Source organism: Coturnix japonica, chromosome 8, assembly GCF_054131305.1.
Source record: "Coturnix japonica strain WE chromosome 8, WE-NBRP24, whole genome shotgun sequence".
In the NCBI taxonomy this organism is placed as follows: domain Eukaryota; kingdom Metazoa; phylum Chordata; class Aves; order Galliformes; family Phasianidae; genus Coturnix; species Coturnix japonica.
In genome coordinates, this window is record NC_140670.1 from 2,896,185 (window position 1) to 2,923,899 (window position 27,715).

The 27,715-nt window shown below is 43.2% G+C and overlaps 2 protein-coding genes and 1 long non-coding RNA gene across 13 annotated transcripts in view; 1 reads left to right on the forward strand and 2 right to left on the reverse strand.

Annotated features, from left to right (window-relative positions):
• Positions 1-20,537, reverse strand: part of TSPAN14 (tetraspanin 14) — a 38,002-nt gene extending 17,465 nt beyond the window's left edge. The window contains exons 1-3 of one of the 3 annotated variants that reach the window (XM_015866082.3): positions 20,372-20,537; positions 5,644-5,741; positions 135-185 (exon numbers count right to left, since the gene is read on the reverse strand). In XM_015866082.3, coding sequence (XP_015721568.1) covers positions 135-185; positions 5,644-5,724 — 132 coding nt within the window. In that variant the 5' untranslated portion in view covers positions 5,725-5,741; positions 20,372-20,537. Of the gene's footprint in view, positions 1-134; positions 186-5,643; positions 5,742-19,493; positions 19,964-20,092; positions 20,307-20,371 lie in introns of those variants that run through there. The other 2 variants (XM_015866079.3, XM_015866080.3) reach the window with 2 other exon arrangements.
• LOC107315592 (uncharacterized) lies at positions 20,447-22,490 on the forward strand. The gene is made up of 4 exons (XR_001555976.3): positions 20,447-20,580; positions 21,284-21,397; positions 21,492-21,584; positions 22,351-22,490. It is a non-coding gene; the product is annotated as an uncharacterized LOC107315592 (long non-coding RNA).
• Positions 22,491-26,095: 3,605 nt separating this feature from the next.
• The window catches only part of PRXL2A (peroxiredoxin like 2A), a 36,599-nt gene continuing 34,979 nt past the window's right edge, over positions 26,096-27,715 (reverse strand). For all 9 annotated transcript variants that reach the window (XM_085553806.1, XM_085553801.1, XM_085553802.1 and 6 more), the window contains exons 5-6: positions 26,694-26,858; positions 26,096-26,575 (exon numbers count right to left, since the gene is read on the reverse strand). In XM_085553806.1, coding sequence (XP_085409932.1) covers positions 26,465-26,575; positions 26,694-26,858 — 276 coding nt within the window. In that variant the 3' untranslated portion in view covers positions 26,096-26,464. The remainder of the gene's footprint in view (positions 26,576-26,693; positions 26,859-27,715) is intronic.

Consider the following 27,715-nt stretch of genomic DNA (forward strand, 5'->3'; position numbering starts at 1 on the left):
CCATTAAGAAGACTTGACTGCACCATCAGAGCTCAGGTTCACAATTAAACCTCACTACTTCCAGAGAAAATCAACTGTTTTACTGGGGCAGTAGAGGGCAGCCATCAAACAATGCAATATAATTTTATCCTTACCTTTTCACTCCATGCCCACAGTCCAGCTGCAAGGAATGCCATGCCAGCTAGCTAAAGCAAAGAAGGAAAAAAAAAAAAAATAAAGAGAAAAAATAAATTAGATTTAGTTATCAGTGAGAAAATGCATTCTCAAACACTTAGCCAGTAGCACTATGATTGAGTAAATATTGTCCGCTGTCCCGGATAACAGTAATGGAACATTCCTCCTCACGAGTCAAGCTCATTCAAAGAGGATCTACACCACTTTTATTCTATTCAATTTCTGCATTGTAAGAACTACTTTTAGCAGTACTTAAAACTTCATTACTTATATTTATTTCACTAGTTCACTTTCAAGCTATTACCTACTACCAACCCCAGACAGTAGCCAAGATTAACTTCTCATAACTTAAGTGGCAAGGTTCAGATGAGTTTCTTCCCTAATTAGATACAACTTCTCTTCTAACACTTCACCTTTTTTAACTCCTCTAAATTTAGCGAGTCTGTCTTCTAACTTTCGATATGCAGCAAACACAACGGACAACAGACAAACTCCACACCAATTCGAATACCAGCATATTAAATACTTCTCAACTGCATTCATACGAAGTATGAGACCCTCTGCCTTCCTTCCCACCTTCTGTTGCTTCCCTCCCACCCACCCAAGCCCACATACACATGGAAAAGTCAATTTCAACACTCCAAAAAACCCTCAAACAGGGATCCTTCCTTCCAGGAAATGCAGCGCCTTCCAATAAACGGGCATTAGAGGCAATTCCCTGCAGCGCAGGCAAGAAGCAAAAATGAGACTTTGTTGCATTCACCCAAGGAAATAGGTGTAGATTGGAAGTGTTGCTGGGTTCCTGGTCTTCAGGCTTTGAAACTGCACTCAGACAAAGCCAGAAGGGCTACAACTGTCATTCCTGCCACTAAACCAAAATCACTTGGGCAATGAAAGAGCTGTGCCCACGCATGCACTATGTCATATGTTGGCACTTAAGAAGAGAGGTGAACTAACCAAATCCACCACTAATACAGGAAGAGTTACAAATAAGCAAAGTAGCACTAAGCAGGTTAAATTCCTTTATGTTGTTTAACAAGTGTCCTTTTCAGACTGGCTGTCTTTCATTATAACTACCATCCTAATTCAACTGGAATAGGTGCTTATCTATCGCTTAAAGTATATTCTGATCCGCTTGCTTCTTTTTCATCTTTCAAGCTCTTATTTCTTTATACAGAATGTTCAGTTCCACAAACCACTATTTTTGCAAAATTATTTCTGTCAGCACCTATGCAAATTAGTTGCAAGAAAAGTTGAGTTTACTGGCAAAAAAATAACCTCTGCAGATTCTAAATAGATAAATCTAAAACAGAAACATCAGTCTTCAAGACTGTTCAGCTCCCTTTGGATGCTACTTCTGTGGTGTCAACTGCATCCTCAGTTGGTGCCCTCTGCAAACTTGCTCAATCTCTTAAGCTATTTCACTGATAAATATGTTGAAAAGCATTGATTCCAAGACAGACCAGTTCCTCAGCGTAAGCAGTGCCTGCCCCAAAGCAGTGGGATTCCTTACACTATGCTAAGAGGATCGCCCTATGAACTGAGACATGGTACCAGCCTTGCCATTTCAGGTGTTCCTAGAATGCAACCCAAGTAGCAAAAGCTAAGCCCAATACTAATCTGGTTCTTTTACTTCTCAAAACTGAGCTTGGAAAAGTATTCCAGAACTTATGAGAATTTTTGCCCATCATCATTATGTTCAAGGCAAAACCACTAGCCTCCTACAGTAGGAGTCAAAATCGCTTTTTTTTCCCCCCTGTCACTAAAAACCCTTAAGAAGCACAGAAGCTAGAAGCTATTTTACTCTCTCCTATCAATTTGAGATGGTGAACTTGCATACAGCCTGGAAGGTTTTGGCAGACAACACATGCAATCCTTCACTTAAATAGGCACATCCTAGCTGTGGTATAACTCTTGGACTACCTTGAAAGCTTCAACTAGAGACAGAAAAGCAAACAAAGTAGATAGGTGACTGAAGTGCTTCCTTTTAGTCCATAGGTTTTATAAAGCAGAAGCTGAAGGCTCAGATCAGAGCAGAACTGTACAACACAGGGCACTGTCATGCTCCACCCATCCCGCTGACTACTCCGGGGCTTTCACAGCATGATTAACCCGACTGCAAAATGAATCAGCATAGAAAGGTGCCAGAACCAAGCCCTTGCTCTGATGTTATCGCAACTTCTTAATTTCATTACACCAGATGAAGCTATCAAAGTGGGAGGACAAGAGAGGTAGACCCAAAAAGCCACTCTGAAACTCAACACAAGATCCAGTCTTTCTGTACAGGTGATTTCACTTCTCAGCGCTCACTGCAGGATGCTGTCCTGATGGTTTCATTACTGCCTCCTCACTGCTCATTAAATGAGTATACCTGGAGTATAGTCATTTATAAGTAAATGAGTATACCTACCTTGGTCTTACTAGTATGATTTAAAGGTAAGAAAACAAAGGAAATGCACATTAAAATTGTGCCTAAGACAAGCCTTCCCGTAACCTCCTTTTCATTTCTTACAAGGAAAAGCCAAGCACAAAGAACAGAAAAATGACTCTGCAAGTTAGTCATACACAACTACGTTTATCAGAGATCAGTTTCCTAAGGTTTTCATCAATTTTCCTAAAGGTTTCACAGCACCCTCAGTTCTCCTTCGACATCTATCTTTTTTTACTTAGTTACGCACAGCACTGATTTGTTCAGTTGAAGAAACATTAGACTAGTCATTTCGACCAGCTTGATACATCACAGGCTCTTGAACCACTGTGTCAGTCAGAAGTCACGCATTTGCTTATAGGAGCGTCTACTCTCCCACTCAACTTTTTTACATATCCTGTTCTACAACCAAAGCTGTTTTACCAAAAGCGTTGTAATTACACCACATCAGCATGGTAACTTCTCAGCAGAAGCCTCAGACCATACACTGGGTGAGCTACCGCGACTATTAACACTCACTCAGAAAACGAGCTCTCAGTCAAAAAACTCAGCCAAAACCTACAAATGGTATCTCAAGCTCTCCTCAGTATTCCCAAATGTCTAACAAAGAACCTTTATGAGAAAGAAAAATTTCTGGACCTTCATCAGTAACTTTGAAGGATTATAAAGAATACATAAAATTAAATGAGAAGTAACAACTATTCCAGGAATTCAAAGAAAACAGGAGGAAAAAACATGAATTATCATGAAATTGCAGAGAATGCCATTGATAGTCTATCCAAGACACAAAAACAGTATTTGTTTTGAGCACTGTTTACCTAACAAGCAGTACTTTGTGATGCATTCACTAGAAAGGCAGAGTAACAACAAGTAATTCTGTTCATTTCTTCACATATCCCCCACGCTATCCGCTTTGGAGCATCCACTCAGTAATGATTTCCCTGAAAATCGGAGCTATAAAGAATACTGCCAAATAAGGCTCCTTATCACACTACATATCGTTATAGGTACACAGGAGTCATAATAGACAAAGAAGGAAAAAACAAGTACAGAGTCATCCGAGGACCTGAGTTATGATGCATGGTAATTGTAACCATTAAAATAGCAACCCTTAAATGCTAGGGGAGGGAGAAAATAGCACTGATGTTCTACAAACTCTGGCTGTATAGCAATACTGTGGCCAATTAACATTCCCTGGAAAAACAGCTCTGCACAAACATATACCCGTTAGCTTAAAGCAACAGGATCAGGCTAAAACAGTTCAATAGTAAGCAGGAGGTGGTGACAACAGCAAAAGATTCTGTGGTACTTAACAGCATCCAGACACTGCTGTCTCAGTTTTTCCTCAGCTCTCTAACAATTTCAGGCTGACTGAGGACAGCAGAAAAGGAGCTCATGAGCTTTCTGGCTCTCCACTTGGAGCAGTGGTCCCCTACACATACATAGCATCTTGCTTTGAACAGCAAACAGAGCCAGATGATTTCCGTAAGTTCGACGTTTTTCTATCATTCTCTCTCAACTTAGCTTTGCCCATCACTCATGCATTTTCCAAAGAGACTATTCTTTACCTTGCACACTGCAAAAGCAGTCAAAAGACACAGGAACGCTAATCCAGTTTATCAGAGCATCACGTGGGTTAATCAAGCAAAATACCAAGTCAATGTTAACAAACACAAATAAGAACCTACAGCCTGCAGCTTACATTCAGACTTACATTTCTTTTGGCTGAAGTTAATACAGATTTAGGTTATAATTATCTAAACCTTAAACTTACAGCCTAGGAAAATGAGTTGACTTAATGAATAGTGACAGTGAACAAAAAGAATTAATGCAGTCTTTACAGATCTCAGACAGCCAGGATCAAGGAAATCAATTTTTACTTTCAACTTACACAAGCTGTTCCAACAGCACACCATTCTTTCATTATTACTATCTGACCCTTCTGGCTTGGAAAAAAAAAAAAAACCTTAAGTATTTCAAAGAAGCCATCCAGACTACAGATGGATGTCAACTCTGAATAAGAACATTAACCCAAGCTTCTAGCATTGTGCCATCAAGTTGGCACATCTGCTCTTCATCATAACTACCTACGCCTTTCCACGAATTCAACTTCCATTACCTCAGACACGAACTCCTCATGTTTGACCCACAAGTTCTGAGAAGAATTATCAGGTTTAACTGATCGGTACCTTTGCCTTCACCTCCCTTCAAATCAACATTAATTATTTCTAATGCACTCCTATGCATTTATCTTTGAATAGACATCTCTCCTGAAGTAGCTGGGTACTTCAGTCATCTTGATCATCGTATTCATCTAAATCCACACCTGATATTGCACTCCCTTCTAGTTCAGGAAAGCAAAGATACGCCTACTTGACAGGCATGCTACTCCCTAACTTTTTCAAGGCAAGTAGAGGCAGTTTTGTTGCCCTTGGAGCACAGCCTTCAGGACTTTGACTACACTGAAATTCCTGACAAGACTCCAATGTAACACCAGCTGTTGACACATTTATATGCTGCACACATTGAAGTAATGCTCCAAAACTAGGATTGAAGAAGACCTAAGGATACATTCAAAGACAATTTAAAAGGGAAGCAACCTAACATAGCACTTCAGTGCACTTAACAGCAAACAAAACATTTCCCCACACACCACCTGTGTCTAGGGCTCTCCATCATTAAAAAGATTTCACCAGCAACAGCTGAAACTATGTTCTTTCAACAATGTCTTAAAGCAGCTCTTGCCTTTTCTCATTAAAATAAATAAACAAATACTCTGCTTCACTCATTTACCTTCACCCACAAGGTAGGATAGGAGGAAGGGGCAAGGAAGACTAAGATGGGGGGAGTTATTATCCAAATCATCTTCAAGAGAAATCAATCTCTCATATGGGCTAGGCTTCCACCCTTACAAGACATACACTACAGATCATTCTCCTGGTTTCAATTAATGATTTTAATCTGTTCTTGAACAAACATGGAGGAAACTAAAGAAAACAAAGCACTCCCAAACTATTCCAATCTGGACCTTTTGTACTCACCCAGAAGACAATGTTGTAGCTGAAGAGCAGATATTTGTACCAGCAGCTGACTTCTGCATTAGAATATCGGTAATAGTGCATCTTCTATAACGCAGCGTCTGCAGACAAGAAGAAATCAAAATAAACAATGAAAAAATTTTAAGAATAAAAGATGATTTTTCTCCTGCTCTTTCACTCTGTGAAGAACAACCTGTACCGTACATTGTTCAGGAACTTACAGACTTCTGCTTCCCTCAAACTCCTTCTAAGTATTTGTTGCTTAATAACCTTATCTTCTTTAAGCACACTTACAGAAACATCCAAGAAGGAAACCAGCTAAGCAACCAGCCTAATATCTGCATCAGCAACTTCACATTCATCAACCTTGTCACTCCCTCAAAGCCACTGCATTTACATGGACAGCTACTTGGACTTCTGCAGAAATCTAAACACACACCAACAACCCAGCTAACAGGATGTTCCAAGCACTTATCTGCAAAATCTCAGCGTCTATACTACTAAATGCAACAGGCACTCAGACTTCTCTGTACTTAAACGTTTCTTTACCAAAACAGCACACGGTAAAAGGATATATTTTCAAGAATAAAAGCAACACAATTAAGCAGCTCATCTGCTCCACAGAGTTCTGCTTTCACGCTCCTTAGTGTACACTGGAGAGATAAGGCTGAATCACAGTTGTTGCTCAAACACTTCGGAGAACTGAGGCTTTTCAGAGCACTGTAAGTAACCCACCTCTGCAGACAGGCCACGTACAGAAAACAGAGGGCAAGCTCTTAATATGAAAGCTAAAGCTGTAAAGATGTAAAGACAAAGCATGCACCAACCCAGCCAAGTTTCAGAGGACTGACTGCACAACATGTACTGTCCACAACAGACAGCAAGCAGCAGCTCCACATTTCAGTCCTCCACGCGCTGTTTTCTTCCCTTACAATGTTTGGGAAGCACCTGCAACAAAAGCAGAGAGTTTTCCCAACATGTCCTATTTAACAGATTTCAAGGACTAAGTTGACCTGGGCATTCACAGGTTAGCTACAGCAATGAGAAGGGAAACTTGCTTCTTTCAGACGGCCACCTGTAGTTGAATGTATAAAAACTCCACTGAAAGAGAAAGGACAGATCTACAGACAGACATTTTCAGCCCAAAAGACTTCAGACAGAGATCTCAAGTAGGTTTCAGTTTTCATTCTAGAGGCCTCCCAATGCCAGCTTGGATCTCCCCCTTCATAGTCCAGACACATACGCTTCCTCAACAAAAAATACTGGAAGGCCATATGACTTGGTGCACCAAATATGACTGAAAGACTTAAAATTTCTGTTTTTTCCAAGCTAATATGGATTAAACTTAAAAAAAAAAAAAAAAACGGGGGGGGGGGGTTCTCAGAACTTGGTGACATTCAATTTTTGTGCTAAATGCCATGGGTCAAAAACAAAAAAACAACATAGATGATGTGCACCACTACCAGAAGTAGCTGCACTGAGCACAGGTGCCACAGCGCTGGTTCGTCAGGCCTTTAGCCAGCCAACATCCACACCAGAGACAAGTGAGAGCACACACAGCCAGCATGTGCTACAGTTCAGGTGTGAGACATTCACAGACTTGAATCCTGCTTTTATGACATCAGTTCTGTCTTGAGAAAGCTACAGAGCTTCTGTACCAGTATCTAAGGAAGGGTGCTTCCTTAAGATAAAACTGATGCCACTAATCCCAGTTCCTACTTCTTCCCTAAATCAATGCTGCATTCACAGTATCAGCCAGCCCTCACATCTTATCAACAGGGCAGGATGCAAGGAAACAGATGCCTATGTTCCACATGCTATGACACTCAGAGACTCCACACATTCTTCAGGACAATTAGCAGCCACACCTTCAAAAGCCTGCTATTGGTTTTGCTACCATTAGTAAGAAGTTAGAGGCACAAACACAGAAGAGGAAGGGCATTTTGTTAGCACTACATTTTGATATCAATACGTAAAGGACTACTGGACAAACACTATTAACCAGAAACCTTGCTTAAACACTGCTAGGAGAAACTGAGAAAATGCCACAAGAAACGGAGTAAATTTGAGGTAAAGCCAAAACAGAAACATTTTCCCCTTCAGTAGCTCCTGAAGAGACAGTGGCTGCACACTATGAACTATTTCACTGGTTTCAGAGAAACAACAGAGTCAGCAGCAAGATGAAAGGAGCTACTGGACCTTCTTACAGAAAGAAAACCAGCAAAATATCTCATGGCAGAGCCTGGATATGCATCACTAACACCTGAGCTTGGTATTTCCACAGTACAAAAGTTTCATCTCATTTAGTTTTAACCAGATACTGAAAACAAGTTTTGCCTTCTGAGGTTCACCCTGAAACTAATGTTAATGCTCACACTTCACTGATAACAAACTAAAAACTGTACAAACACCATGCCACACCAAGTATGCACAGCCTTTCTGTTTTAACAATGGAAGTCCTACTTTATGGCAGCGTGGGCCATGATTGGCCACGACTTCTTAAGAAGTAATCCAGGCATTCACGTAAGCCGAGTTTTGCAAGACATGTTCCCAAGACGTAGACAGTTCTGCTTCCTCATGCCCTGCTGCAGCTTCACAGCCATTTTCAGCCCACCCAGTTTCACAGACCACATTTAGCAATCTTACACTCGCAAGATGAAGTGAAGAAAATTGGTTTGAATACCACTTTACTGGCATTCTTTTCTAAACCTGTAGCTAAAGAAGGAACAAGTGTTTAATTTTCCCAGCTTGAACTCATCTCCAGCGCATACAGCTAAGTCTCTAACTCCAAGTGGCAATTTACATTTCAACAACCAAGGTTCACGCAACTCTCTAAGTCAGCAAGTCTGGTGGACACAGGGAAGGGAGGGAAAAGATTCTAGGAAACAACAGCAGCCTCTCAATATGCAGCACAACAACTACCAGTACAAACAAGTTCATCTGTCACAGGCACGGCAAGGCCTCCACTGTTGCTTGTCTTTACTCCCCTAAGAAAATGAGAATCTTGCAAGGGACGAAAGCTGCAACCTTAAGCTGCACATAGTACAACTAAGAAATGTTACTTTTGCTGCTGCAGGTGGCATTCAGCCAGCAAAGTGCCTCACACCCATTTCGTAAATACTGGGGTCTGCTAGACAGACCTCAAAAACACAGTCTGAGGTAGAAAGGAAAGCAAACAATTTCAGGAACCAAAATACAGAGACTGAAGTACTGCTTTTTGTTGGGTTGCCCTCTCTGACATCAGTTCAAAAGCTCACCAATTGCTCAAATTTCAACTTCAAAGAAAGTAGTAAGGAACAACAGCATCGGAAGTGTTCTTACTGATAAGCACCTTAGCCTGCTTAAGTCATCAACTGAACCAACAGCTTGCGCCAAATATATTTCTCCTCACTTCCCCATACAACTGGCAGGAGGACCCAGCCAACATCAGCCACAGGACTGCTGCACAACTACCAAACACTTAGAAGCTTATTGTAGCACAAAGGCAGCACTCATTGGTACCTTTCTCTGCTGTATTTCTTACAAAGCAAGTCATGTTGTCTCAGCTGACAGTCATCACCCACTCACAACAAAACCAATTGCTCAAAGTTACACAGAGCTCAGCTGCTTTGGTAGAATTTATAACTTATTGTTTAGAGCTTTCATGAGGAAAACGTGTTGTTTAAGAGACTGCTGCCATTTCAAAAACATTTCTATACCTACCAATTTCACTTTTAGGTTTCAAACACAACAGCAGTGATACTGACTCTACAGATTAACTATTATCAAAACAGCTGTGATTTATTAATCTCACCTGGATACATAAGGAAATCCTCAAAGATAAAGTGTCAATCTAGAACTGGACCAACTGGAACACACATCTCTAAATCCAAGCCCACAAACTTTGGAACATCAAGAAGCATTGGCTTCACTGGGAAGACCTAAGCCAATATTCATGCTTGGCAATTTATGCCAGCATTGCCACTGTGTGAAGTCCCTTGCCCTGTCCTCTCCTAAAATCCACAGCCGTTCATCAGCATATGGGAACAATCATACATCGAACCATTAAGCAAACATTCAAATCAATCCTGCAACATACTGTGAAATACGCTAAGAGTGCGGCGTTAAGTCTTCTGATTCATCTTGCCAGATCACACTAATGGCAGCAGTGGACAAGGCTGGGAGCCCAGAGCTGTGCCAGCTTATCCAGGGTGTTCAAGGAAACGCGGTACCACTGTGATGTGTGCCTACACCAGCATTGTAGGCACAATGTTAACATGCTGAAGCAGACAAAGCAAGGGGACAGGGGACAAAACTAAGACAAAAAAATTCACTTCGTAAGCCAGTGGCTGTCCCACATCAATCATCAAACCAAAGCATTAAGCCCACATGAAGATGATGAAGCAAATGAACAGAAACAAGAATAGAGCACAGAGGATTGAAGAGAACTTAACAATGCAATAAGAGATGCACTGGGACCTGCTCCTTTGTTTGCATCTGCCTACTCGATGCCATTCTGCTATCGACGCCAACTCCATACTGAAGGCATCAGTTGACTGATTTGAAATACTGTCATTGGAAATTAAAAAAAGCATTTTTCTTTCGGAGGAGTTCCATCAATAGAGTTTGGGATTCTCTATTAATTAGTTTTGTGTGTCAAACTGAAAGATGGACATAGCCCCGACCTGGACCTTCTTAGCTCCAGCCCAGATTTTCTTAGTAGTTCTCGTTTCAGATAGCACTAAAAGGCACATGTAGGCCGCTCTTCCCTCATCCCAGAGATAAGCTGACCACAGTCACAATGTTCAGTAGAACATTCAGTAGGGCATCAACTCTTCACATACAAAGACTGAGCCCGGAGGACAAGGAAAAGAACGGACAGGACTTCAAGCTCTTACAACTTATCTGTTCCCAAAATCAGAGACAGTAACACTTGTTATGATTCAGAATGCTCTACAAGAATGTGTCATCTTCATTTCTGTAACATTCTATCCCAGGAACTCTTACAGAGGTCCCTAAAGAAGCAGAAGTTTGTCTTAATGAAATAAGGGTACAGTAATTTCACTTCAACTGCAATCCAGAAGAGCAGAATCATGTTTGCTCATTGTTAGGGGAAATGTGAAGATTGCTCAACGAAATGGTTGCTTTCATTGTTTAAATCTGAAAGATTCCAGATGCACGATGGACACTGTGAATATGTTACCTCTATCATGCTAGAGAAATAATGGCTGGTAACAACCTTCTGAAATTAATGGGAAACATGACTAAAACCAGACAGATTTCTTAAAGCATTACCCTGAAGGCTTTTATATCTGTACTGTGCTGAAGATTCCAAGCCCTCAAACTGTTTGAAGAATGTTAGTAACACAATTTGCTCCAACACAAACTCTACAAGACGATCCTTAGATCAGAAACAATTTGCCAGCTCACACTGGTGGCACTGTCATGTCTTCTACCTGGACTTGTGCAAAGCCTTCCATGTGGCCATGCACCACAGCCTTATCTCCAAACCGAGGCTGGTCACAAATGATATTCCCAATGAGTTCCACCTTGGGACCTGTGCTCTTTAACATCTTAATGACACAGTACAACTGAGTGTGCTCTCAGTATGTTTGCAGATGACAGTAAGCTCAGAGGTGCAGCTGACATCACAGAAGGAAGAGACGCCACCCAAAGGGCCCTAGATAGGCTCAAGAAGCAGGTCTAGGTCTAAGAGAACTTTGTGAAGTTCAACAAAGCCAAGTGCAAGTCGTTATAGTTTGGTCAAGGCAACCCCAGAGATGCTGAAAGACTGAAAGGAGAACTCACTGAGAGCAGCCCTGAGGGGAAATACTCAGGGGTCCTGACGGATGAAAAACTGGACATGAGCCATCAGCACAAGCTTGCAGCTAGGTAGGCCAACTGCATCATGGCCAGCATTAAAAGAGAGGTGAAAGCAGAGTAAGGGAGGGTACTGTCACTTTCTACTCTTCCTCTTTAAACAGTACTTAACACCTGTATTCCATTACATTTTGTTGCTGTGTGGTAGATGGCAGCGGAGGAGCAGCCTGCCAAAAGGGTGCTTGACATGGAAATGCACAGGAAGGAAAGGTGTGGAAATGAATTCCTCAACACAGGAAAAAAATGACCCCAACACTTGCTGAACAACTATGGAGACCAAAACAGTGGACATCAGCACAGTGAGCAGTGCATTACAGCAGTGGCAACAGCAGGGCACCAGCAGTGGCGCAGATTTCTATAGGCATGGCACATAGGCTTTTGTTCAGTGCTGGTGAAAACCCATAACTGATGGCAGAAACTACACTAAAAAACATTGTTTTGTAGCTGAGAATTTGGTCTCTCACATAGTACTACTGTATTCTGTGCATCTAGTGTAACTTCCATGGAAAAAAAATGCATTCACCAGGCAGCCCACGGAAGCGCCATTCACTGTCCCTGGAAGCTTCCAAGGAAGATGCAGATGTGGCACTCAGGGACGTGGTGGTGATGGGCTGATGGCTGACCCTGATCACAGGAAGACAGATCTTACAAAAGACTAATAAAGAAACACGACCAAGTTTTTCTTTCAGTTGAATGTCTGATTACAACTCCATACATCCCATTTGAAAATGCGTATGTAAAGTAATTAAGTCAAATGAAAATGGTGGCGTGAGTATATAAAAAAAAGAGGGTGACTTCTCTAGAAATCTAGAAACTTGTTCTCAAATTCCTTTACCAAAATGGAAAGCAATGAAGCACAGATTTTACTGTTTACAGGTCTGAGTTCAGTCAACACATCAAAGTACATGAGATTATTTTCCGTAACTTGAGCTGGTTTGCTGGGTTGTCTTCAGCAGCTACACCAAATATGTTGACAAGGGATAAAGAAAATGACTTGATTATCATTTTCACAGCTTCTTATGAATCAAGAGATTTAGCTGTGCCTTTCAGTGGCACCAAGCAGCCATTTATTCAGTGACATTACATTTATTATCAAGATCTCCAATGAAAATGGCAAGTTGAGCCTTATCTGTAGTGCCAGCACTTTCAGCTATTGTCAAAGCACAACATTTGCAATACACGGGGAGGCGGGGGAATGGTTTTCTGCATATTCGTTCTTCATTTTTAAACCAGGGTACATTGCATCTACCACGCTTTCCAAATGCTGCTTAATAAACTCACCATCAGGAAATGGTTTTGATTTTCTTTTCTTTTTTTCTGCAATCAGATTTGCAACTATGTCACAAGCTTTCCTAACAGTCCATTTGAGTTCTAACTTATCACCACAAAAGATTTCGTTGAGATGACAACCATTTTTTTTCTGTTCTATCTTGTCTTTACAAAGCATTCCACAATGCGCCTGATTTAGCAGCGTGCTTTTACAGTTGGAAAAGATAGGATCTGCAATCTTTGAGAACTGATACAGTTTACTCACAACACGAGCATAGAGTCATACTGTTTGTCTTGACAAAGAGTACTCATCTGCCTATTTCTAACTGGACACCCTTCCTTGACCTGGGATTTTTCCTTTTCTGGGTTCTGCTTTTATCTGAGACACCAAGAGGTAGGTTGTAATACCAGCATTTGCAACCACTGCATTATTCTCCAGTAGAACAGTAGAAAAGGGAAGCTGTTTGGCTCTGTATTAGTATTAAAGAATGGCACACAGGAAGAATACAAGATATAAAGCCTTTACTGATCCTGCCTTCTAAAGCAATACAGAATAACCCCTGTCCCTGCAAGTTAAAAATCACACTGACTACACTAAGAAAAATAAAGTCAACACTACACACTTAGTGCAGTTCAATGAGTGTCTCCTTAATCCCTTGGAAATGCTTGGAATCATGTTTCATGACTATGAGAAGCTTTCATTGAAGCTATTACATTTTCCCCTAATTAGAAGGTTACCTACACGTAGTAACTTATTTAGTAGAGACACAAACCACAAGCTATATTTGCCTTTTTTCCTTCACAGAAAACTCAGATAGTGTCCAACAGAAGTGTGTCAGTCATGCTCACCAGGAGCTGATTCACTTCAGGGAGCAAAGCCTGTTAGAACAAGCAGCTGACCAGAACTCCTCAGCTACTTCCTACTGCCTCTCTTGAGAGCAGACACACATCCACTCGCTATATATAACATGAACAGCAGCAGGGCAAAACTTCTAGTCCCAGATTGAAGTCATTACGCAATTGGATTTATTTTTTTTACTTGCCTTGCAATAGAAAGTATTGGAATTCTCATCAAAACAAGTGTTTAAGAATCCAGGAATTACAGTTTGGGCAATCTAGAAAGAAGGACGTGGTGAGGGACCCTGTCAAAGGTTTTGCAGAGGTTCAGGTAGATGACATCCATCACCCTTCCCCTGTCCACCAAAGCCATCACTCCACCACAGAAGGCCTCCCCCATGTATTTTTTTCCACAGAGACAAACAGGAGGTTGATTACAGTAATGCACGCTGAAAGAATGACTAACGTATAATTTGTTTGGTCGCTGTTCTATTGCCTTTTTTTGCTTAAGCGTCCCTCGCTTTGGGTACAACATGTAGTCTGTCTGTACTTGCATGACCTTTTTTAGGCTTTATGCTGAATGTCTCAATCAATTTAAACAAGATAAAAGTATCCCCATTAAAAGTAACAAGTGTGTTGAACAGCAAAGTTACTTACCTGCAAAACTAATTATGGTCACCATTTGTTCTGCTTTAACAATGCTGTGTCCACATCACAGACATGACACAGAGCAGCATCCATAAGAGATTCAATCCTGCCCTTCACACCCCCTCACCTCCCTTAAGTACCAGGACTTGTGTCATTCCTAAACCATCCCTCCCCACACACCACAAAAATCAACTTATGGGGGTGGTTAAAAAAAATACTTTAGAACCTGTATTGTGTTTGGAGTCCTCATGCAAAGCCTGTCCCCCATTGCAGCCCTGACCAACACCCAGGAGCACCTCGCTCTACGTGCGGGTAAAGCGAACCTTGAGCCCACAGGCCACAGGAGAAAATAGCTCTTTGTGGCTGCATAGACAGCTCAGACATGGTATGACAACCACGCTTCCTACCAACTGACTTCCTAGAAATAAAAAAAAGGCACTTGTTCGACTTGCAGAAAAAGGAGCAGCACGCAAACCTCCAACACACAACACTGGATAACATTAGAGAAGGGACAAAAGAGCACTCATGGAACACCTCCCACACCCACCCACTAGCAGCTCTATGGGAGACTACCTGTCTGGGCTCAAAGAGGTAGAAAACGGTGAAGGCTTCAGGAGATGCAGCAGGTAGGTTTGTGCAGCACCCTGCCCACACTACCACAAGGTGAGGAGAAAGAAACCAGCTGCTCTCGGCTTCAAAACACTCCAGTCCTTCCTCCAGTTCCAGCTATCAGACAGGGTCATGAAAAACCTTCAATTGTTTTGCTGGAACACTCACATCCTCCCCAGGGGAAAGAGGAAAAACGAGCTGTCCACCTCACACAGGGCACACCAACAACAACACAGTGCAGCCAATCACAGCAGTGTGGACCAGGCAGCAATGCTGTATGCAAACATGTTGGGCTCTGTGACAGCAACCAGCAGAGGCACCAGGAGAACCCACAGGCACCAAGGTGGGACAAAAACAGTCCCATCTGCACCTTTAAACAGAGGAGAAAAATAACTGTGGGGATAGAAAAAACTTCGTAACACAGGAAACTGCCATTGTAACACACTGACAGTGTTACACTGGCTACACAAGCAGCGCAGCCCAGAAGGGGAAGAAAAAGCAAACAAACCAGAGCTCAAAGACACCTTCCCTGCCCATTCGTCCCAGATTAACAAATCTTACAGCTGAACTCCCTCCTGCTCTGCAGAATCAGACCACTGCTATGACCACACTGTCAAAACAGCCCACATAATCTCAGCATGCTGCTACACATTTTGCAGCCCCCTCACTGTCTTCTGCATGTCCTCTGGCTAACTGCCTACCCATTCGTTTCCAATCACCCCACTTTTTAAGTGAACCTTCTTCCTCTCCAGGCTGGCCATGCACTTATTAGATGAACTTAATGGGCAGGAAAGAAAGCTATTCTCTCTCTCTCTTTTTTTTAATCCTTTATTAAATTCAGTTTTCTATCACTGCATGTCCTTCTCATATAACACTAATAACATTTAATAACAAATGACAGAGAGGAAAAGAGCATCAAGAGAATCAGCTCCATATCCCAACCACCAGAAGCTTGCTCTCATGTCACATTTTGGTTGCTCACATCTCTGATGCCTTTCTTCAGAAGGAAGTTACTTGAGGCTACTCCATTTATCCTCTACTCAAGAGGTTCCCAGATGTCAACATTCATGCAGCAGCACTGGTTTTATACCCCAAAGCAAGAGCAGACAGCTCTTGCTAAGCAGAACAAAAGTCTGCCTTTCAGAAATACTCACACAGCATCCAGCTGCCTCTGAACACCATACCTCAGCCTGCTTCCTGCAGCTGCATCTTACCAGAGAGAAAGAGATATCAAGCATTTGGTCTTTAAGGAACACAACAGAAGCCTTTAAAACAGTGAAGAGATTACTGGAAAGGGACTCAGAGCCACAGTGATACGTGAGGTTTTACACACTACTAAGCTGTCTGAAAAAACTAAGGAAAAAAAAAAAAAAAGAAAGAAAGGAAGAAAAAGAACAGCCCACAAAATTGATCCAAAAGCTCACCAGCATCCTCAGAAAACGCCTGAACTTATTAGGGCCAAAGGAAGAGACCCAGCTCCCTTGGTGAGCTTCAGTACAGGTCTTCAGAGGGACAACCATCAGCTCAGTGATCCTGACTGAGAGTGCACAGCTCATGCCAAAACCAGGACAACACTTAACACTTGTATGTACTACACCCTTCACCTTGACAAAGGCTGCCCTAAAGCTTTCTCACAGCTTTTGTACAGACTTAAGACAATGACGCAGAAACAGTTCTCAGGAAGAAAAACATGTAAGCAGACACTCTGAGTGGAAATTCACTCATCATATCTAAGTCTCACTACAAGGAAAGAGAAAAAAACTACCGTTCTCTTGCTCCCCAAAAGGACAAGAGACAGGAAACACTAAAGGAAAAGCAAGTGCTGGTGCCCCATCACCAACAGGTGCTGAGGCAACATTTGAACCACACAGGAAAACAAACTATTTTCTACATCCTGCAAAGAGGCCCGAGTATGGATGCATTTCCTCACATACTCTGCCTATTAGATTTTCCACCACTCTAAGCTCTCTGCACCATATAAGAACAGAAGTGTGAAAAACCACGCAGAACAACAGCTCTGTTTCCTCAAAGACAGGCTTCATTTCCAAGAGTCAGGTCAGACCTGTAAGCACGGCCATTCCAACCAGTGCTTTCAGCTGCTAACGGCAGCATCTCTTATCCTGACAGCTTCTGAGGATCACTACTTACCACAAGTCAAATCTGCTGCTGTCATTCTCACCTGTATCACACAAACCAGAATTAACAATGATTTTTCATCTCACTGGCCATACTGAAGTTTTACTCAGGCATCCAGTGAAGCTCACTTAGAAAGCAAAAGAATTAAAATACAAGACCTGCAATCACAATTAATACTGTTTCAAAATGAAGCTGTGCAAAGCCAGAACGTTTTAGGTTTTTTTCCCCTCCATTTCCATTAAAGTAATTTTATGAGACCCCAATTATTAAACTTAAATCCATACATAACAAACCTTGACCAGCTTCACTCCAGTCGAGTGAAGTACGAGTACAAGTCAGAGGGACAAGGAGAAAGATGCTGTTCAGAACTAAGGACTGTAAAGCTGCACAGGTCCCCTCAAGCAAGCTAATAACAACACCTCTAGCAGAGCCCTAAGCTTTAGGGCTTTTAACACTAGGCAAAGAAGACGCCTGCTTTGGATTCTTTTAGTTGCTGCTCCCACAGCAACTTTCTGCAATACCTGCTCCAAACTAAATACTTGTTTGGGTGTTTATTTCCTTATTTCAGCAAAAAAACCTTCACAGAGGGACACAACAATCATGGTTCCCTCATGCATTTTGTGGACTACAGCCTCTCCTCTCAAGACCTCTCTTTCAAACCCCACCCCTCCCCTCCTCTCCTCTCCCAACCTCTATTCTCCTCTCCTCTCACTACCTCTCCTCTCCTCACTTAAAGAGAGGATCTCTAAAAGCAGCTTTGACAATAGCTCTGGGAACTCCACTTCCCCCCCCACACACACAGGAATGGAATTTCTAATCTAACAGTGAGATTAGAACAAGAACACCATTTATTCATGTTCAGCATTGCTCAAACCACACCTAATACACAATGAGAAACTTGTCCAGTTGACACTGTTACTCTTCTCACAAGTCTGTCAGTGCAACACCCACTTAATGCTAACAAATGACTTGCAGCTACACAGCAGAACTTCATAAACCAGACCATACACCAAACAAGTGCCCTCATCTGACTGAATTTCAGAGCTAAAGAGAGAGAATTGACGATCATCATACACACCGTGCCTACATCTGGCAAAAGATAGCTCAAAGCGTAACATATTTCAGTTATGCAAGAACTTATCTGACAGCTACATCGCTCCTAACACAGCACTCACAAGATATTTTCTTCTAAGGGGACAGGGAGGGAAGGAAAGAGGTTTGAAACAGGAAAGCACTGTAAGATAAATTACTTCACACTGCACTAAATGCCAAGTAAGACTTGTACTAATGCCCAAAGATAAGAATTGAGGCTCCTTCTGATTTCATCTCCTCACTTTACCAGGGGAGTAGAGACAACACTTGAACACAGAAGATCCCAACTACACCAGTTTACACTGAGTAAAGATCATACAGAACACAGACTAGACAAAGAATATCAGCTTTCAGTGACTTAGATTTAGTTCTAGATCCCATCCTCTAGCAAGGCCTTGCCAACCAAAGAGTAAAGCCACTGACTAATTCAAGCAATAGCAAAAAGTAACCAACACGCACATTGTCTTTCAGCAAATGCAATTCCAAACTTGGGATGTTACTTCTAAAATCTGCTGTTTTCATGGTAGTGTAATTTTGATCATAAAAATCTACTAAAAATAAACAACTTCACCACGCTCATATTCACATGTTCAACTCCTTATCCCCAAGCACTGCCTTCCTGTGTCAAAGACGAGTGGAGAAAGAGTCCCATTCAACACAGGTGACCTGAAATAGTTTAAGAAACACACAAAAGCTACAAAATAGCTTCCCCCCATAGCTTATTTCTACTTCACACCAATCCATATCCCAGAAATCCTGCTTGACCTCCCTTCCACACAAAACCTCTGCCAAGAAGATAAGTGCTGCTATCTCCAATCATCATCCCTACCTCACTTATCTACTGTCTCACAAATACGTTGTTAGCATAAAGTTGCTCAGAAAGTCACGTGCTTCACTCACTGATAAAGGAAAGAAAATCATCACCCCACTGAGCCCCTTATCAGCAAGATACGGGGCATATCTTCTCATCCCCCATGGGCTTGCGCTTTGTCCAAGGGGTCACAAGTGTTATGACCTTTGGGGAAAGGTGGAAACCAAAACGAAACACAACACTGGAAAAATCTGATAGTGCCAAATCACAGAATTATCTGGATTGAAAAAGACCACAATGTTCATCCAGTTCCAACCCCCTGCTGTGTGTAGGGCCAACCAGCAGACCAGGCTGCCCAGAGCCACATCCAGCCTGGCCCTGAATGCCTGCAGGGATCCCCGCCTCCTTGGGCAACCTGTTCAGTGCGTCACCACCCTCTGAGTGAAAAACTTCCTCCTAATGCCTAACCTAAACCTCCCGTCTCAGTTTAAAACCACTTCCCCTTATCCTGTCACTATCCAAATATCTTAAAACACCCTCCCCAACACCTGCTATGGAAGGAAAACCCAACAAAAATAATGTACATGCTCACACTGCTCAAATGATGACTCAGAAAGGTTATAAACGGAGCTAAGAAGTATACATGAGGTGCACTCGGCTATATGCTTAGCAGCTGCAGGCAGATACTCCGAAAGCACACAGTTGTAGCATATACAGAGAAGAAAGATCAGTACGGAAGTCAAGCAGGCAGCACAGCATGGGTTTTGCTTTCTATATAGCGCTCAACCAGCCCGGCTCGGAGCCTCTCCCTCGAACGGCAGGTAACTGCCCTACACCGGTTCTCTCGCACCGGGGCGGCCGGAACACGGCAGCAGTGACCTTGAGGCCGCCCGGCTCAGCACCGACCCGGCCCCAACCGCAGCCCCGCGGACACCTGCGAGGCCCGGCCCCGCTCACAGCAGCCCGCCCGCACCGACAGCCCCGTGCGTCCCAAGGGAACCCAGCGGTACGGGAAGTAGTGGCAGCGCTCCTGAACCCCCCGCCCCGCGCACGCCCGGGGAAATGGCTGCCCGCTCCCGGAGGCGGAGGAACCGCGCTCTCGAGACACAAAATGCCGGAATTCTAAGGCAAAACAGGGAAAGGGCGGCGGCCACGGAACACGGCGCTGCCCCGGCCGGGACTCGGACTCACCCGGGCGGCAACCGCTCGCCAAGTTTCAGCAAGTTATAAGGAGAACGAGGGGACGCTCAGCACGCTCCGGATTCCCTCCGCCGCCTCCGCTAGTCCATGAGCACAGCCGAGCCGCCAACAGCACGCAGCCCTACGACCACCCGCACCCCGCGAAGCTCCAACTCCCCGCGAGCAGCCGGGCGCCGAGCAGCGCGGAAATGCACCGCCAGGCCACGCCTCGCGCCCGGGCACGCAGCCGCTCACACAAAGGAGCCGCACAGCTGCACGTTCACCGCCCACCTCAGCGCTGCCCCCGGCTCCCTGACCTCCACAGCCGGCCCTGCGCTGCCGAGAGCCCCCGGGGCCGGGCGGGGCGCTGAGTTCCGGCAGCCCCACCCCGGAGCGGAGAACGGCCTGTCCGCAGCCCTCGTGCGCGCCTCAGCTGGCGGAAACCCGTGCTTAGCTTAACTATGGCTGTTATTAGTGCTTCCAACGGGTTTTTGGCTGAGGTAACTGTGCTCACACCCTACAGAGATACGGTTCAGGTCGCGGGTGGCAGCTGACAGGGTGGGTAGCTGAGCAGCCTCGCTTCCTCCGCAGTCTTGCAGACTTTCATAGCGAGAACGAGCATAAAACAATTCCAAGGTAACCTCCAAGGCACAACCTGAGTGTTTCCTAGAAAACCTGGAGATGAAGGGAGAAAATCAATAAATAACAGTCTAAATTGCACTTTGAGCCTCCAAGTAAACCAGGGTTTTCACATCTCAGGTGAGGCCCTCGTAAGGTCTGTGTGAGGGGAGGAAGTGGCTGCCTCATGGTTTCTCACTGTGCACTGAGCACACAGCTGAAGCAATCACCCCCTGGGCTTTGTGAGCCTGTCCTCTAGTGCAGCCCTTCCTGGGCAACACAGCTGCTTATCTCAGCTTTTCCACACTCTGTCTGCATTTTCCATCCTTTCCTCCCAAATTATGAGAGATAAGGCACTTCTGACCTCCATATCACTCCCACATAGATGAAAAACACTAAGGCCTGCTTTGTAAAAGGGCTTCAGGAAGTGAGCTGGATGTGATGGAGGGCATGTGCTGAATAACAGCCGGAAAGCTGAGGACGGGGACGGGAAGGAAAGGCTTTCCTCTGCAGCAGCTCTTTATACCCCAGCTTCTAGCTTAGCTCCTGACTTCCACACACTTCTGCTGTTCTCTTCTTCAACAGGTTTCATCTGTGAACGTCTTAGTTGCCAACACTCTGACTGCTGGCTTAAGCCAAAGGTAGGAAAGGCTGAGCACCTTGAGAGCCTTGGCTAGGCCCAGCTGCCCTGGCCTTCAGGTATATCACGTTTGGGAATGGATAAATACTTTTCTAATTCTGCAGATTCACCTACAGAATGTTGCATGACAGTGGCTTCACTGTTGCTTTGCAGACCTACCCAAGCTTGCTCGAGGATGCTTAGGCTAGAAAGCAGAGTAAAACTGAATTGGCTGGTAAAGCTGAAAGAAGATGCTTGAAGAAGGATGTAAGGTGGAATGATACAAAGATGATGACACAAAGATATTCAAAAGGTTGTTTATAGAGGAAAGCTCACTGATATGGATGCCTTCACTGGGAAATGCTGATGCAATCTCCACCAGGGAGTGATCTCCAAGAGACGCTGCCTTAGTGGTGGTCAGCCCTTAAATGAGGTCTAGGGGAGGTGGAGTCAAGCTCCACCCCTTCCAGGAGTACAGCTAAATTACCTTCACCTGTGCTCCCTCAGCTGACCTGACACTTGCCTCAGCTGATTAATCAGAGCATACCCCAAAATTAATGCATTAGGAGTAGCTGGTGGAAAATGGTAAGACCAGAGCTATTCACCAGTTCCACTGTATCTGATCGGCTTTAGCATGACCAGCGTCTGCAATTTGCAGTGGAATCTATTTCTGTTTTTATCGGAGATCATTTATCCAGCGTATAAAACTACAGAGGGTCGGACCAAACTGGCGGCTTCATTTCATTCACCATTCCGCCACAGCGCCCTCTGCTGGTACCAGCTGGTATTGCAGCTGCCTACTCCTGCACCACCGAGATGCCATTTGCGCACCGGCGGTAACTAGAATTAATATTACTAAAACATGAAACGTTGGTGAAGATTACAACGAGTCAGTTAATAATCCATCCCCTCCGCACTCATTTAGAAACATTTATACGCCGCAAACCCCATCATAGCTTTCCTTTATCATTTTAAGAAGGTTAAAAGGTCCGTACAAGGAAAAAGACTGCAGAATAAATGTCTTTCCTTACAGCTTTCTTCTAGACTAATCCGGACCAACAGAGCCCTGTTGCTGGCGTCTTTGTTATGCAAATCTTCTACTGCAGAAAAAAATCGAGTCTTCTGCTGACCTTCACTTCGGCTTAGGGAAGCAGTGACACCCAGCGGCTAGGGAATAAAAAGAGCTTTCTCGTTCTCTTATTTCTTACACAGCGCATCTCAGGAAACACATCAGGGGGAAAAAAAATGGCAGGGATCCTTCGGCGTTCCCTTCTGGTTGTGCATATTTGCATATGGCACCCGTTACGGGCAGCCTGACAGCCTGGGAACGGATACCCCAGCAGGGAAAATAAAATGCAGAACAGGAAACAAACAGAAAACACCCTATGAGGCAGCTCATGGTTCTCATGCATTTAAAAGGACACCGCAGACAGGAAACATCATTGGTATTTTTCAAGTATTACAAAGGCCTTTTAGTCAGTAAAAAGCACTTTCCTGTATCACACCTCGGGCCCTGGCTTCACAAAATATTCCTTCTTAAAAAGGTTTTTTTTTCCTAACCTTATTTCTCTACCAAAGACAAATGAAAAAATGAATGGCAGGCCTTTGAAGAAACAAGGGCAAGGTGACTGAAAAGGAATAGCTAGAGGGGAGCCTCCTTGTTCAGTATTTTCATTTATTAGTGTTCCCAGCATCAGAGGCAACAGAGAGTTCCTTTGTGAAGTCCTATTCGGTGCACTAACTTAGTGCTCTTGTGTTCAATGAACAAAACATCAAAGCATTAGATATGAGTAAGGAACTGGGCCAGCAGAGGTAGCTGTTGACGCAACAAAACCAACTACCATTATAAATAGTTTTGTCAGTGAAGACATATAGAAGAAAACATTCTTAAACCAGGTATGCAGACCTTGTACAGTAGCTGCCACTGGGAATTCACCTGCGATTGAATGGCTCCTCCCTCGCTTTCTGCCCCTTGGATTTCCTTGAGACTGCCCTTTTCATAGCCTTACTAACTGCTCCTATCTTCCCACCTCTCCATTTGTACTCTGTCAACGTGGAGTTCAGAAAGAATGAAGCAACCCCAAATAAACCTGAAGCTGGCTTATTAAAAGAAGTTTATTGAGTACTGATTCTTCCCAGCATTTGCAGACATCATTTGTACTTTCTGTGTCTCCAAATTTACACTGACCTCTGAAAGGAGGAGAAAGTTAAAGGATTTTTACACTTGAGTAGATGTACATACCTTCCAAATCCAGAAGCGCGCTGTTTACACTAACTGTTGCTGTTAACAGTGACAAAAGGCACGTTCCCATATCTGGAGGTCTCATGTGATTGCTGTACGTGTGCCTTGGCTGATGCCGATGGAGCAAAGAGAACTTGCAGTCTCTGTCAGCATTTTAATAATGATCTCCATCCAAGGGACTTCATGTGTCTTACTAGAAACATTTCTGTGCTAAAGGGTATGCTTTGCCATGTTATAGCATTAACGATGTACATAGTTAACAGCCATTATACTTTGGCTAGATGTCCTAAATGCTAGACCTAGCAGTTTCCTGACTATTTCCAGGACCACAAAACAATAGCCTTTTTGTTGGAACACCAGCAGGGCTGCAAAACAGTGGCATCCATCTCATAACGGAGGACCTTTTGGGGTCAGACTGAAAGAACCATGGGCAAACTCTGCCACAGAGGGTGAGATTCAATTGCACGGCCAACAAAACTTAAAGCACATTTAGCAAGTTCTAAAGTACTTGACATTATCTTATGTTTCTCAGAATGTATCTGTCTTCCAGCCCATACTCCAAGGACTGCTTATGTATTTCACATTTCATGTTTATGTAAAATGTGTAAACACAGTGGAACAAGGCCTGAAATCCAGATCTCTCTGAGCTCAGTACCTTCTTGCCTGTCTTCTGGCAGTATCTCTGTGAAAGACAAAGCCTACCAGTTCCCACTGCAAGGAAAGCATAACTCAAAACTTAACAAAAGTTGTGATACAGAAGTCTGCTCCTGTTGTTTGTTCCTATTAGAAGCATCTTGAAAGGTAAAAAACAGGAGCTCCCAGCCATTTCTTCCACCATCTCTTTTGCATTTCCTACCACCTGCACTCCAAAGTGACAATATGCCTATTGAAGACAACTGTTAGGCAAGCACTCATGCTATGGAGTACTCCCTTTGAGCAATGACAAGCCTTCAGATACAATTCTTACTTCCTGAGGCAAACTCTTGGCAGTTGGTCTGGCTGCTCTGAACTCCAGCAGAGCCCATCTCCACTCTGTCACTCAGTGTCTCAATTTTTAGGCACCATCACAAGCATCAGGTACTAAAAAAACTAAGAACCTCATACGAATGCTTTTTGCTCCTAACCTCAACACCTTTATTCGACACCAGGGCACTTATTTTATCCAAGCTCCTCAACTAACCAAGACAGTCAGCCTACCTGAGAACATGCACATAAAACTAACTAAATTCTGTGAGACAAATGTGGTAGAAGACACAGACGAATGCAGATTTTGTCCCCAGATCTTCACTGCTAGTGCTGTATTAGGCAACAGCAAACAATAAACTCTGAAGGGTGCGTATAGTTAAAATTAGGTCAGTTTGGCATTCTTTTAAGTCAGGATTTTACCCATAATGATGCAATTATGCAATTGCAAAATTTGTGCAATTGATTTTATACATAACAATACCAATCCTTAGTGTTTGTGTAGTTTAGGCTTTTAGTTTTGATACAGTCAGCATCAGGCATGACCACACATACAAGGTAGGCAAAAGCACACACAGAAACAGGCTTATTACCAAAGTTTCAGAGCTACAAAGAACCCCTGTCCTCAGTATCAATGATGCAGCGAAGTTTGATACATTTTAAGGTCAGAAGAGAGTAGAATGACAAGAGTTGTATCCTGCCAGGACAAAACATTAATTAGTTAATTCTTCTGCTATCTCAATAAGTTTTAGCCCACATTTTTTTTCTCCTCCCCCCCCCCCCCCCCAAGGTTATCTAATACATATACCAGCTAATTAAGGATATCCTGTGACACTTGATTCAGCACATTTGGAAAATCCACGCTGTCCTGTTCACGCTTCAATCTAAGTACATATAGACATGATTATGTATGGTAATGGCTCCTATGGATCATACTGTGGAACACTACATCTATTGCTAGATGCCATTTCTACTGTAGTACTCAAACTGAGATGGAAACTCTACATAATCTGTTTCTTCATACTGTTACCCATTTTTTAGAAAAACAAACACAAAATGGAACTTGCTTTCCTATCACAGTCATCTTCTGGAGTGAACACTAGACGTCTTCTATCTTCTTTGCAGGCCATCACACAACGAGCTGGCATTTTCAGAGCCTTTAATTAACAAGAAACTTACTTGTGTAGATGTAGCAGTACTTAAAAATGCAGCAGAATGCCTTGAATGCAGAATCTCTGACTAATCTAGACTAACAGGATTTAATCAGGACTGACTAATCTAGATCGACAAGATGAAGGACCTGAGGGAATGGCATGAAGCTGCACCAGGGGAGGCTCAAGTTGCTTCTGGGAAGCAGTTCTTCACCAAGAGGGTGGTCACAAACTGGAACGGGCTCCCAGGGCAGTGATCACGGCACCAAACTGCTGGAGATCAAGAAGCGTTTGGATGATGCCCTCAGACTTAGGGTTTGAATTTTGGGTGGTTCTGTATAGAGCCAGGAATTGGACTTGATGATCTCTTAGAAATACAGACGTATTTATGCAGTCAGGAAAAAAAAAAAAGTGAAGACATATCATCTACATAAAATTTTATTACCCTTCAACCTTAGGCTAACACTCAGTTTCTCCAGGTTTAAAAGGTTTTGCTCCCCTAGGTAGACAGGATTTCAACTGACTGTCTCTGACTGAAAACATCCAGGCTACGTCAGACTTTAGACCCAGCCTTTCATTAATACAGTCAGACACAAAAAGTCAGCTGAAATTCTGACCACCTAAAAGACAGCAAAGCCATAAAAAAATCCAGGAGGGTTTTCATCAGTATTACATTTGAAAAGAGAATCTTTCCTCGGCACTGGTCACTAAGTAGTTAAAAAGCAATTAAATTGCACATTCAAGAAACAGATGTGTTCTACACTGCAATCTGCCATCAGAAAAACGTGCAACTATTCTTCAGCTTCCGAAGCCTGAGGCTTTATCTTCTTGGCAGCTTCAAGGACAGATGGAAGGCTGACTTTGTCACCAAATTCTTTCTCGCGATGCTCCAATAGAACACCCTATATAAAACACACACACACAAAAGTCATACACTAATCCCAGGCTGCTCAGAGGAGATCAGCTGATAAGCAACTGAGTAATTCCAAAGGAGAAGCCTGCAGGTAGGTTTGTAGTTACCTGTCTTCCCGCTCCAATCACATATACTCCTCCCAGGGTGAACCCTTCTCCTTCCAGGTTACCACTAAAACCATTTTTCCAAGCACGGAAGAAATTTAGCCAGACTCCGATGCGGAAGAAGCCCGACAGCATCATTTTTCGCTTGCGTGGGCCGTAGAAGCTTCTCTGCAATGAAACAGAAAATATCTCAGCAAACAGAAAAGGACTTCTCCTCCCAGGTTAAATTCAGGAAACATTACAACCCTGTACCCTTTTCTGCCAAACAGAAAAGCCAAACAGGCAGAGCTGTAAAGAAATTGCACCTCAACTAATTTCTAACTCACTACATGGCCATTTACTTCCACACAGCCAACTATGATTACTGCCACCCTTCACGTGTCTTTTCAAATATGATCCACAGCTATTTAATGATCTACATGACCATCAACATTGTTGAGAACAAAGAGTGCTTTGTGATAAGTGCCTTTTATTTCATTTTGGAACTATGGTAATAAAACTGCTGGTCGAAGGGGTGCTGAAGTCCTAAAATTTCATCAGCCATTTTTTTTGCTTAAAAATCAACGTGTTTACTCTAAACAGCCAGAGTGGGGATGGTAAATAAAAGCATCTTTTCTTTGATTCCGAATATTAGGCATTCTTTTTCTTCCAGAAGCCAAACGCTTTCTAAATGTGTCCTCTGTGTTAGCAAATAAGCAGATCTGTAGTTTCATAGGACATCAGACTGTCTACACACTTTATCTATGTACTGGGACAAGCCACAATGTAATTCAGGCTGTATATGCTGAACTAATTGTCTTCTACCTTCAGACTTTGATTCATGCATTGTTAACAGCAGCAAGTCACAAGGACAGTGAAGAAAAGAATAAATATGAACAGGCTGTATAAAATGAAGCGGAGGGGAAAAAAAAATCCTCCAGGAACATGCTATCAGTGCATACCACAGGGCAGTCTGTAAGCTGTGCAGGATATAGGTAGAAAAGCAAAGCCAATTAACTGCTTCAACTAACAATGTTTCTAAACCC